The sequence below is a fragment of the Poecile atricapillus genome, chromosome 7 (genome assembly GCF_030490865.1).
Source record: "Poecile atricapillus isolate bPoeAtr1 chromosome 7, bPoeAtr1.hap1, whole genome shotgun sequence".
In the NCBI taxonomy this organism is placed as follows: Eukaryota; Metazoa; Chordata; class Aves; order Passeriformes; family Paridae; genus Poecile; species Poecile atricapillus.
In genome coordinates this window covers 15,855,486-15,868,870 of record NC_081255.1, presented here as the reverse complement: position 1 = coordinate 15,868,870, position 13,385 = coordinate 15,855,486, and the positions used below count along the sequence as shown (strand labels likewise).

At 35.8% G+C, this 13,385-nt stretch overlaps 1 protein-coding gene across 1 annotated transcript in view; it reads right to left on the bottom strand.

The window, feature by feature from the left end:
- DPYD (dihydropyrimidine dehydrogenase) overlaps positions 1–13,385 on the bottom strand; it is a 345,166-nt gene that overhangs the window by 315,437 nt on the left and 16,344 nt on the right. The window contains exon 2 of the mRNA XM_058842999.1: positions 7,347–7,457. Coding sequence (XP_058698982.1) covers positions 7,347–7,457 — 111 coding nt within the window. The remainder of the gene's footprint in view (positions 1–7,346; positions 7,458–13,385) is intronic.

Sequence of the window (13,385 nt, the reverse complement as noted above, 5' to 3'; positions counted from 1 at the left end):
TAGAAGAAATAACTGCAGAAAACACATACATGTTAAAGTTCTGAAGACAGACAGAACGGCTGGAACAGGGACACAGTCAGAAAGACTTGTGAGAGACTATGCCTCAACAAGGATCTAGGGACCTAGCATCTCTGCATACCAAAGAATCCCCAAAAGATTATTTCTGATTGCTGATTCTCGTGGGAAACCATGTCTATTTTCAGCACTGTGTTCAAACAATGTATCAGTTTATAAAACAAAAAAGAAATCATTTCAAAATTCTCAAATTATTTCTGGGATTCACCACCAAAAATGTAGGAGTTCCTGAAACCAGGACACTACCGTAAGTAAAGAATACTGAATATTGTAAGTGATGAGGCACTTACCTGCTCTGCACCTGAGAACTGGACATCGTGATAAAAATGCCACAGAAACTGACCAAGAGAAGGTTTTTAAAGCTTCTGGACAGTTCTGCATTAATAGACTTTTGCAATCTCCAGTTTGCTACACATGCTTGTGCATGAGGATGTCAGTGGGGTTTTTTTAAATATAACACTATCATAATGTTTTTAAAGATACTGCTTTTTCTGCCAGCCCTGTTCATTCTGAATTAAATCAAGCAAATCTTTTTTTATGCATATATGATTGTATTTTTGATATGCATGAAAGTAATGGGCTGGTACTCAAAAATTTTGTCCAAATATATAGCAAAGCTGCAGACAAACTACAAGCAGGGTCTTGTAATGAACACTTCAGCGCAATGTAATATTGGACAGTGCTACAAGTCCTGCTTAAAATACAGCACTCAGCAAGCTATCCTGCTTCCTCCACACTAAAATTGGTCTCCCAGCTCCTTTTACTTCTACTGAGCAGGTGTCATCCAGGACTTAGATACTATAACTAGATCTGAAGTGAGTAATTACTAACAGGCTAACAGTGGCACGGGATCCTCCAAGAAACAAAGTACAAGCACTTACAATTTCTCAACCTAAAGCTCACAACCATTTCTAAACAGAATGGAGAGGGCCTTCACCATAGAAGAGGAAGTCTAATAGAGCAAAGAGCAATCTCGGTTTCAGCATAGGCAATAGCTTACAAAAGAAAAAAAAAAAGAAAAGGTGTGAGTAGAAGGTCTGAAGAAAAAGAAGCTAGTCCTGATTTTTTTCTGTTTTCAAAAAAAAACCAGTGTAAGGAGGCAGTTGTATCTCCATCCAGGAACCACAGGAAAGTATACAGAAATCCACATCTGAAAAAATATAATACTAAGCCGAAGTTGAAAGGTGACAGTGAAGATGGCTTCTGATCCTATCTCTACTCTGATTTGCTTAGGTTTAATAAAGGGGAATGAGTTGGACTTACCTAGAATTCAGCACTTTCAGCAGACAAGCATTTTTCATTCTGTCATATAAGTATGTATAAAACTAAACAATTGGTAACTCTGAATCACTTCAGTTTTGAAATGGTTAAGATCAGAAATTTACCTGGAACTAAATGCTGCTCACTAAATGGTGACTGCTGCTCCAGAGGAGAAGAATCACCCAACACCAAGTAAGAGGAACACCAAACCTGAAGAACCCTGAACAGCAGCAGTTAAAAGGTTAGAGGTGGTTTTGCATAGCACTCCAGAAGAGCCACGGGGTGAGAAGGAACCTTTTGTGCAGCACTAAGAAAGCATTTGGCACAACTTGCCATCATCCAGTATTTGCAATTTAATACACAGAAAATGTGCACAAAACCACTAATTTGTTGCATCCAGGCAAGTTAGGATCTATTGAGATGTTGTAATGAAAACACCTTAAGATATTGAAACTAACATAAAATTCAAGGAAATTCATAATATGCATTTCTTGAGCAAGTATAAGCGATATCATATATAAACATGTAAAGCACTTTATTCCAGTGAAAGGGTTATAAATGCCAGCATATGCTATCGATAAGAGAAAATGCAGACTAATTAGTTAATCTAAAAAATGCATGAGTAGGAATTTGACTGCTAAATGATTAAACTGGTACATTTTAAAATGTGTATTAATATTTAATTATTGACACTATGAGAAAAGAGAAAATCTCTTGATGTTACTTCTCAGCTCTTTCTGATACTCAGTAACACATGTATTATTCATATGAATAGTTTGTGCATATACAGTCAATCACTAGTTAAATAAAAGAATCATTCTCAAATTCCCTAATCACCTCAATAGATCCTAACGCAATATTTTCCACATTTGGGAATCAGAGCGTTTTATTTAAGAAATCAGTCTGGCCATGATGAATACAGCACAGCTCGAGCAGACATCAGTTCAAAGAATCAGATGTCAAAGTGCTCCCTCTAATGTCCCTTAATCATCACACCAATTAGTGGTTGAATAGTGATGTGATTAAAAAGACTGCTGCTATCCTATACCTATTCAGACTAGTAGAATTCTACATATGTTCTACCAATTAATGTTTGAATAGAGCAGCGATTAGAGAGACATCTGCCATTGTATATCCATTCAGAAAAGAGCTAAACTTGCATATTCATATGCAATGAGGACAAAAATAAATATTTGCAAAGGTAAACTATACGTTTAGATTATAAATATAATTGAGTTGATTTCCTTTAATGAGTGTTCTCTGTTTTATAATATTTGGGATTATTTTTTATTTATAAATATAGAATCTTTCATCAATAGATGTCTAGAAATGGACAAATTATTCACTGAAAAAGCATTTATTCATTAAGGTTCCTGATTTCGGGCCTTTGGTGTATTGGGTTTCATATCTACTTGTTTGCAATTTGCACTATTTCTGCTTCAATCCATCAGTCATTTGTGAAATGCTAACTTGATTATTCTGTAAGCACGGTACATGATTAGGCTCAAAAATCATGTGAACTTTTTCCACCTCACTGGAAGGCAATACTTAGAGTAACACACTGATCATAGCTGAAAAAGATCATCTTGTTTACAGATTTTTCTATGCCTTGGACATTTCTACATCAAGAGGTACTTACATACCATTTTTTAAATAATTTCTTTATACAGATGTTTAAATATAGCAATGACAGCCACAGAAATACTATCCAAATGAAAAGCAGTTTGAAGTTTTAGCAAGCTCTTATTAGTACTGTTTTAAGGGAGTACCCTTGTCCTCTGAACGTAAAGAGCAACATGAGCTCTTACATCTTGCAATGAATTGCAGCTCTCATGCTCCATCATTAGCACAAAGCAATCTGGTAGTTACAACTTAATGTTGCACAGAAAAAGACAAGGTGAAGAATTTGGTTTTCTCTAATGGCTGGAAAGAATTATAGTACCATTAATGCCTCCTTCCCAAAGTGAGCCCTTGCCAAAAAGAAAAAAAAAAAATAAAAGAAAGAAAAAAACCCAAAACTAAAACCAGGTGAGCATCAAAATTATTTTGTTCATGGAAGAGAGGCTCTTTTTGCAGAATGCTGATCAGGCTTAGCACATGTAAGGACAAAGAACAATGCTACAATTACTACTGCCAGAAAATCAATACTGTTACAGGCTATGGCAATTAGCTACAAACCAATTTAAACCCCATTTCCTTTTCACCTTCTTGTCATGTTGAAATACTTCCAGCATTTCCATCTGGAGCAAATGTTACAATTATTTCTAAATGCAGAAACTGAAGAAAATCTGAATACATAGGTGGACCTATATCAACTTCTCAGCTATCCTTAGTAGGTAACTACAAGATTTCATTACCAAAAAGAAGGCTGGACTAAAATATCCCACTGAATTCTCCAGTGAGAAGTCAATTTATAAAATTTGTAGAGGTTAATTTCATTTCAATTACAAAGCTGCACATGCACAAGGTAAAACAAAACTCATCCCGTAATGCTTAGAAACCCTATTCATAAAGAAAGGAAATCAGTGTGTGCTGGGTGTGATGCAAATGCACACAATGTGTGCCCCCTAGTTGGTGATCTAAATGTAGGTAAGCATAAAATACACACAGAAATGGAATTACAAAGAGCTGGAAACTACAAATAAAAATATTAATCCAAAGTCTAAACAAACTTGAACTACTTAGGAAAGACCTGAAATCAAAGCAAATCCTCACAGTTTCACAGCTGATCCCTTTGCTTTTATCTGTAAATTGATGATCTAATGTGACCTAAATTTTGCACCCTTCTTTAATGCTTACTATTAGAACAGCCATTTCAAAACTCTTCTACTTTTATTTTCTTCTGGACAACAGAAATCTTTGTTCCCCCAGACTACTAGAGGCATCATGTTTATACCCCTTTTCAGCATGACTCATAAGAAACAAGAGTGTTAATGCTTAGGCAGCAATAAAGAGTTCTACCCTGGTACAAATGTCTGAGTTAAAATTTCTAAAGAAAAGCTGACTAATCTTGCACCTACAGCTATAAATAATTTTTACAGCAACACCTGGTTGCTAACAGAGTAAATAAACAATAGCATTCATTGAAACCATAATTGAACCTTCCTTTAGGAGAATACTTTTCCAATGCTGAGGAAAGATACTGACATTCCATTTCCACTTCAGAACTCATTAAATGGGTAACCCAAAGTGTTTCAGAGCAAGCTAGGAGTTAAAATTTCAGTTTTGTAATTATTCTGAAGAAATATGTAAGTCTGCCATCTGGAAGCATATTAGACATTACAAAGTCACTGTGTGCATTCCTCAGCAGATGCAGCTTTTGTTCAGAGTTTTGAGGGCTGTTAATTTAATTAGTTTTGTATTTTCATACTCCCACCTTCCTTTCAACAGTACTTCTGCAAAGGCAGCATCAGAACAGCTTTTAAAAAATCCAAAGCTATAAGCCAAATTCGGATTTTAAGGAAATGGAAACAAATAAAGTTCATATGGACTTCAAATGGAGCTTGATCTATTCATTAGCAGGCCTACACATTATCGCCAGTGGCTCTTCAGCCAAAACAGAAAATTGTGTTCAATGAATCCTTTTCTACATTAGCTTTCTTAATTTAAGGAGGCAAGGAAAGGATTCAACCATTTTATTTATTTGGTTTTTTATCAAAACCACTTAACAACAATGATCTGGAGAATGTAAAAGGTCTCTTACTCTTTAATGATGCCTTTTATGTAATGGGAGTCCGATAAATATTTGATTTTTCCTGCTATAGTAAGCTAATGGTAAGCTATGTGGTATAACTTACACAGTAAGAGTAAGCTACACATATCTGAGTGAAGATAAGTTTGTCAGTTTTAAAAACTAGGATCATTTTTACCCATCTAAAAGTAAGGATGATCCCTTTCCAGTTCCTTCTAGCACTTTACATTTCTTGTAATAGCTTTCAAACCAAATTGTATGATGTTTCTACCAAATAATGCAGTATTAAAACTATCTGTGATGAAAATAGTTATATCTGCCCATGTAAAAATTTATTTCTAACTTTCAATCCCATAAACTGTATCCCATAAGCAGGTTCCTGTCAGGGCAGGGTGCTAATAACTGCACAGATCTTCAAGCAGTATTGCAGAACTAAAGAACTAACTTATTAGACTGTAAGCCTACCAAAACACCATCCTGCAATATTTGACAATGTTCAGAATTTCTTTCAACTGAAAATCCAGACAAGGCACACAAGCTGGCAATGAACCCAAATCCATGGTGTTTGCACAGCCCAAGAAGCTCAGACCTTGGGAATCCAGGAATATTTGAGACACCATGAGGTACAAATATACAGCTAACAGTGAAGGAAGAGCTCTAGACAATTTCTAGAAAACGGTGCACTTTCAAAATCAACAGCAAACATCAAACACTTTATGCGCAAACTGAATACAAAAACCAAGCAAGGCTGACAAGGAGAACAGCTCAGGGATAACAAAGAGTGATTTAAAAGCCTAGATGCTTATGAAATGTGTGTTACTGCACTTATCAGTAAAATATGTCTGTGAATGTTACAGTTCAACTAACCAGGATAATTTACATTGGAACAGTGAATTAGGTTACTACACAGATACCCAGCTGCCCTACTGCATGGACACCTGAGCTTCCTAACAGTTTCTGAAAACAGAGGAGTTTACAGCCCGATATTGATTTCAAGTCACCTGAAAACATGACAATGTAAACTGCAGCTGCCCAGAAGCTGCTTGCTAAGAAGCCCAACATTCTCTGCAACAGGAGCAGAGAGTTGTGGGCAGTACCTGCATTAGACATCCCAAAATAATCATCCGAGTTCACAAACAGAAGATTTTAATGTACTTAAGTTTTTAGTTCACATACCATTATCTAAGCCAATAAATACAAGGAAATGGGAATATCAGCTACAGCAAGAAAGATATTCTTACAATCAATACTATAAAACAGAAAACTGTACTAAGAGACTGCTGAAATACTAAGGATATCCTGGGTTGGTCCTCCCAGCCAGTATTAGTTGCTCATACTGGATTTTGTGATTTTAAGAAACTGAGGAATTCTGTGGCATTTTTTGTTGGGTTTGCATTTTATTGGGTTTTGGAAGACATATTTTTAATTACAAACAAAATCAACTTCCTACCAGAATTTCCCTTTTTAGTGGGAGAAGGTGTTATGGTAATACTGTGAAAAGAAGCCAATATCATTATACCCATAAGGGAACTAGTACTCTACCTGAAAGGTTTCTGAATTTAGAAGATTATGTATGACAACTTGTAGGAAGACAGTAAAAACACTACAAACCTTCTAATCAGATGAGAGATCAAAGAGACAAAAAAAGTCTGATAGGATTAGTCAAATATCACACTGAGACTAGGAATTCAAATACCTAGAGAGAAAATTATGATATCTGATGGCAGAAATACAGAAGAGTACAGACAGTTTACAGCAAGAAAAATATTTATTCCAAAATCAACTATTTCCTGAAAAGTACAATGCACAAAATTTAAAATCCAGAGTCATGTTTTAATCTAATCTTTATGTATTTATCTATAAAATAGGTACATATGACAGGCTCCCCTATTTCTGTAGCAAATAAAGTCTCAGAAAGGACAGTGAAGTGCTGCTTTACCCAGCATGACTCTTGGAAAACAAAAAGAAAAGGAGGAAGTGGCAGAAGAGGCTACTAAGGGAAATCAGGGGGCTCAGCAGGGCTCAGGATGTGATATTTGAGAGGGATCAGGCTCCATAACAAAAGGCACAAAAGTTGCATCAAACACTTACTAAAATAACCAAAAATGAAGAAAGTATGGAATGCAATAGATTCTGAAAGGTAAACAGCTCATCACAAAGTAACTCTGCATCTACAGGAACAAACTAGAAGCCAAGTGCAGCTACTGAAGAACACAAGAAACTCTAATTTATTTCTCCCACAGCTGTGATTTCAGCCTCAATAATTGTTCCAGATGCAATGATAAACATGTTCCAGATGCAATGATAAACATGCACTTACTGAACAGTTTTTGTCAGAATTCCTTTTCCATTGCTTCTTGACTTGTTTCTTTGTTGCAGTTGAGTGAAGAGTTGCATGTGTTTGTTTTCGGGGATTTAAAGCCAGAATGTTCTGTAGAAAAAGAACAAAATATTAAAACATAGACTAAAATTTCTATAAAGATTCAAAGCCTCTTAGATCACACTTTACATACTTACTTACAAGGCTATGTAAAACCAAATGCAATTATTCAGCATTATAGACCAACTCCATATTAGATTTGTATTGTCCATGTCACTTAGATGATGAGTATTTAAAGACATTTGTAGGATTACTAGAAAACAGAATTATATTTAGTAGTTTTAATAATGGTTTCCATTCGCAGATATTTTTTATGTATAGCATATAGAAACAAATAATTCTGCTTCATTGCATCACTCCAAGTAACACTTGTAGAGCAAAACAAGCAAAAATATTTAAAAATATCTGGGTTATTTCTGAATCATTCAATTATAAACTCTGACTTCCCCATCAAAATAATCTCCTTCTAAGCCTAGTGAGCTTGATGAGTTAACTCATTTATCTTAAAATGCTTTTATTTGCAAGGACACAAATCTCAGGAATGCAGCCATAGTAGTGGTATACCCCATAGTGGTGGTCTGACAACAGAGGCAGAATGAAGTTTGCAGTGTTTTTCACTATCCTACGGTAACTCAACAAATACAATCCAATTTTTGGAACCAAAACTCTTTTTCAAATCATGCAAGTAACAGATTTCTATAGCAAATGTGACCTCTTTTATTTCAAGTGTGAAAGGCATCCAAGAGACAGATCCAGACTCAGGTCTGTGATGGAGAACAAAAACAGGCACATTGTTGGTTGTAACTTCTGGAATTAGTTTGCAAGTTTACCTATAAAAAAGCCTTGGCTTTAGCACTACATGTCTCCACGGTGGTGAGTAGCATGTTTTATTCTGTTACTATATGTCAAAGATGTGTGAGACTGAGTTACAGAAACATGATGAGTGTGATGTGTTTATGAATATTACACTGTGATTCTACCTAATTTTAAAAATCTGCTTCAGAGGGTGATAATGATGGAACAGTCATCTCTTGTATTAAGATTTTATTGTGCTGATTGTCTGGACTTTTTATTTTAAATGTGAAGGAGTCGTTTTCTCTTCATATTTAATGAACGTCGTTCTCTTCAACTATTTAATGCCTTACTCTGAACTGATTGGTAATGAAATTTTCACACAAAACAGAAACCTCACCTCTTTGAAAATTCTACCTGCAAACAACAACATAGTAACTCTCAGCTTGCCTGAAGCACAAAGGTACAACAACAATTCAGCATTCAAAAAACATGTATACTATTTAGCAGCCTACATACTGTTGACTTTCAGAAGCAGTTACAGGATATTACTGGATGTGGTCCTGCAATTCCAGCACCAGAGACTCTGCTCCAGTTCAAGGTATTCCCCAGATGAGTACCTCAGGCAAGACGAAGCAACCAAATGCATTCAGTGGTGATTTATGCCCATTTATTTTGCCCTTAATTAAAACAGAGCAGGGACATCCACATAAGGGATATCTCAGTGGATACTTGAATTTCTCAGAATGATCAAACTCAACTGTCAGAGTATTATCTGACTGTTGAGTGCCCAAATTATCCAAGCTGGGCAGTAGGTTCTGAATCACATAAAAACTTCAGCAAAAATTTGTCTACTCTCTTTTGTAATTGCTTAATGCTTGGCCATGAATATTATAATTATTTTAGCAAACTGAAATGAATTGCAAATTTCTAGCAATAAACTGTAACAGATGTACTCCACTGGGTACAGCACCAGTTGGTTTAAAACATGGAACAAATGGTGGGGCAAGCCAAGGACGGAAGAATCCCCATATGTTTGCTCCTGTTGGAATTCTGCAGCAGGAGCACAGCTCCAAGCGCAACAGTTGCAGAAATCCAAAAGGACTACAATAGCATACCATGTCCCAGAATTAAATCTGAAATAAAACTGGCACAGAAAATACTAAATCACATATACAATATAAAAATTGCTTATATTGACACTACATAAATAATATACTACCTGCCTGAATCTTGGATTGCTGACCAAAGTGACCACTCTAGCTAGAGGTCCCCAGTGTTTAAGAAGAACTCAGAAGTTAACTGCTTAAATGGGAAAATAATGGAAATGCTCTTGGGTCAGTTGAACTGTCAGAAGTGAAATTAGTGAGGGTGTTTTCTTCCTATTAATTTCAGTTCCCTGGTTGGCTTTTCACAACTTATGGCTAGTCAGACATTTAGTAAATTCAACAAATAAATTCAGATGGGTCAGTCAGCAAATGCAAAATTACTGAGAAGAAGGTTCTAGAGTATGTATTGCAAATAACAATGAATACACACAACTAAACAAAAATAAACCACCTGGATATGTAATAAAGAAAACTTGAGACCTGAAATCTCTCAAACACACTGGTCATCAGAGCAGGGGAAGAGTTCATTGGTGAGAAGAATTATTTGGGCACCTGCAATCTTGCTTGTCTGAATCCCATTCTTATTCTGTTATATAAATACTCATTCTTGCCAGATGAGCTGTTGTTTGATCTCTCCAGATGTTGAAAGAGCAAGACTCAAGTTCCCCAATAGAGGATGTGGGTGCATAATGCATCCCTTTTCAAAGTACTATGGACTTTAGATTTCACATTAAGATGCTATTTGTATAGCAATGAAGAACCTATGAATTATATCTTTACAGTTTTACATAACTGGCTCCATTTATTTCATTAACAGTAGATATAAATCCATTATCATTAGAGGCTGCAAATCAGAAAATAAGGATACTTCATTCCAGTAGAAATCCATTGTGGTACTCTGTTGAAGAAAGAAATGGAGCTATGAGTAAGGACACAGAAGTGAATTGAGCCCACGCTGAGTTTGTGACTCGTGGCATAGAAGCACAACACGCACAGTCGAGTTAAACCTGCAGCTCTGCACAGCGCTGATGATTACGGGTACTGCCAAAGTATTATACTTTCCTTCTCTATTACCATAGATTAATTTGAAGACTTCACTTTGGGAAAAAAGCCAAGGAGCCCATCTCTGTGGAACACAACTCAAATATATTTTGCAGAAGACTCCCTCAAATATAAATACCTTAAGAAATTCCTTTAATAATTATCCATGACAATGACTTCTTTCAGGTCTTTTAAAAGACAACAATTATTATAAGCTACAAAATATAGAAGAATAGTTCAATTTCAGAATATATCCTCCTCTAGAAAGGAATGTATTTGTTATGTCTAACAGATATTGATTTAGGTTGCAAGTATCCTAAAATGCAATAAACTACTCATATGTAATGTACATTGAGAATGACTAGCATGTGTAAGTCATTTTTACAATTTTTAAATTTTGAGAATTTAGTGATAGATGGTTATGTTGATCTGTGCCAACAGCAACATAGCTTTTTATATTAAACTTACCATAAGCTATTCATTAGATGTTTATTGCTTAGCTTCTACTTTAAATGGCATGATTAAGAAGTCTACACAAAAAATACTAGCTCTAATTTTCACTATTATCTATTAATGAAAAAGCTGTAAAAGTTTTGAAACAGCATGTTATATCACAGTGAGTAATTTATCAGGAATTTGAATTAATATTACTCCAAGTAAGTGATTTCAAAGCAGTCATCCAGGATAGGATACACTCTCCAGTTGGGAGTCCTGTCTCTGATACAGCACTTTCAGGTAAATCAAGACAGGTTTGGCACATGCTCTGCAGTGATGCAACGTAAATTTCTAAAGACATTTAATTTTATTAAAAGTGTCACACACTTTTTATTCTCATCTCATAAAGCCACTCTTTTCCTAAAATCAGAAGAAGCTGTTTCAATTAAATGTGATTCTTAATTAAGTGCATAGTCAGCAAAATAAAATAGAAAGTTATGGAAGTACTATGCTCACTGGGAATGCTCCAAAGCCAGTGAGGACTGACAGAGGCAGAGAGGGGATGTTGTTAAGAAAAAAAGTATGATTTAGAACACAGGTGGGACTGCAGTAACTTTAAGGCAGTCATCAAATGTCCTGCGAGTCTAGGAGCCTCTTTGTAAATTATATTACATTAATTCAAATTTTGAAAGCTTTTCTTTAAAGCACTACAGTGTGAAATGTTTGGCTTTTCTTTTTTCTCCCCAAAAGTAACAACCTTAGACAGGTATCCTGGTTATGAGGACTTTATCTCTCACTCAAAACAATAAATTTGGAAAAATTCAGTAGTTAAAGATTCTTTTTCCTGGAGAGCCTCCTACTGAAACCAATGAGTTGCACCAGGAGCATTTAGTGCTTAGTAATCCTCATATTTGTTACTGTTCATTCAAAGCCAGAACGAGGATCAGAAAATCTATCTTCAGGCTCTGTCACAGGTTGTGATATTAAAACTGTGTAAAATCCTTAAAAAGACAAAGCAAATATTCGCTCGTTTCAAGGATTCTGTGGACTTCCTGTAGCTTTTTGGGAAGGTTTCCTATGAACAGCCCCAAAACACCTCTTGAAGTTCAGCACAGATCAATAAGCGTACTGCCACAGTGAAGCTGTGGAAAATGCAACGGTTCACACGCAGACACTGACTGGGTATCAAACAAGGTCCCATGTGTCAATCTCCTTGTTTTAGTATACAGATCATTTCCCTAGCCCAGCCCCTGCAATACACAGGCTATATCCTGATTTAATCCAGTTGCTTCACAGAGCCTCCTCAGCTAAACATTTTTATATACATCAATTAAAATTCGGGAGCAGGCCAGGCATGCTAGGGAATGCATGTGGAGAGCAATTTAACCCACCCCATTCCATTAATCTACCCAATTTCCTTAAAAAGAGTTGTAATCTCCCTCACAGCAAGTAACATTAAATGTATTGCAAGATACATATGGTCACCAAGTGAACATAATGAGAACATATTTATTTTTTCTAAGAGTAATGAGCATACTAAACAATTAATTTCAGAACTATGCAAGTGTTAATTCACTGACAGAAACAAATACCTGGGGCTTTACCACTAACATCTTCTAGTGTATCTGAATATGAAACTAATTGTATAATTGCTATTCAGTCAAAGACTAAAGAACTCAAACAGATTTGTTTTCATGAGATTAGATGATCCACAATAAGGAACTTTCTTGAAAAATCACATCAGTGTGGAAGAAGATGACCAAGGCATGAACTCCTATTAATATCTAAGCTGAATTGCTAATTCACATTTTACTTCACACATCTGCTGTACTTCTTGGAAAATCCCCAATATGCACAGAAGTTTCATTACCAAATCAGAAAGAACAAGTTCTAGTCATAGGATAGTTTGTTATACTAGAAGATAAACACAAGATTTCAAAAAGTATGTATCTATGGCATCATGTCTTCCCAAAGCTAGCTCTGTGTTATTTTCCATTATTGAAAGAATACAGGACAATGCTGGGAATCTCTCCCATATGTTTATTTAGGACAGAATATCCCACAAGTCAATACTTGTGTCAAATGTGTATTTCTTTGCTGAAGATCAGAACTGATGAGAACCTTTACAAACAATTTATGTAACCTGGCTGATAATGTATCTTAGGAATTCATGAATTCATGGAAAAATATCGAAAAGGTAAAAAGACCGTGCTTTCACAATAGTTCAGGCCTGGTTTAATTGTGAAGCAACAAAGGCCAGAGAAAGCTTGATGAAATGTGAAATGAGCACAAATGTCAGAGGAAAAATGTGGTCAGCCTTAGGAAAATGCAAGGTGAACCCTCAAGAAATTATTTTTGTAAATTACCAGGTATGTTTTCTGTTCGTGAGACAAACAGCTGCACACACGAGCAAAGTCACAACCGACTGTGAGCATATTTTATTCCAATATATCACACATTGTGACAGAGTGTAACCCTCTCATCTCTTTCAGTAATGATAAACTCTGCAGGTAGCCCCCTGTCCATGCCTGAGAACTGGCCCTTTATACTACAATAGCTACAAACCCATCCTCAAGGTCAACTGAATAGGAAGATGGGGCTC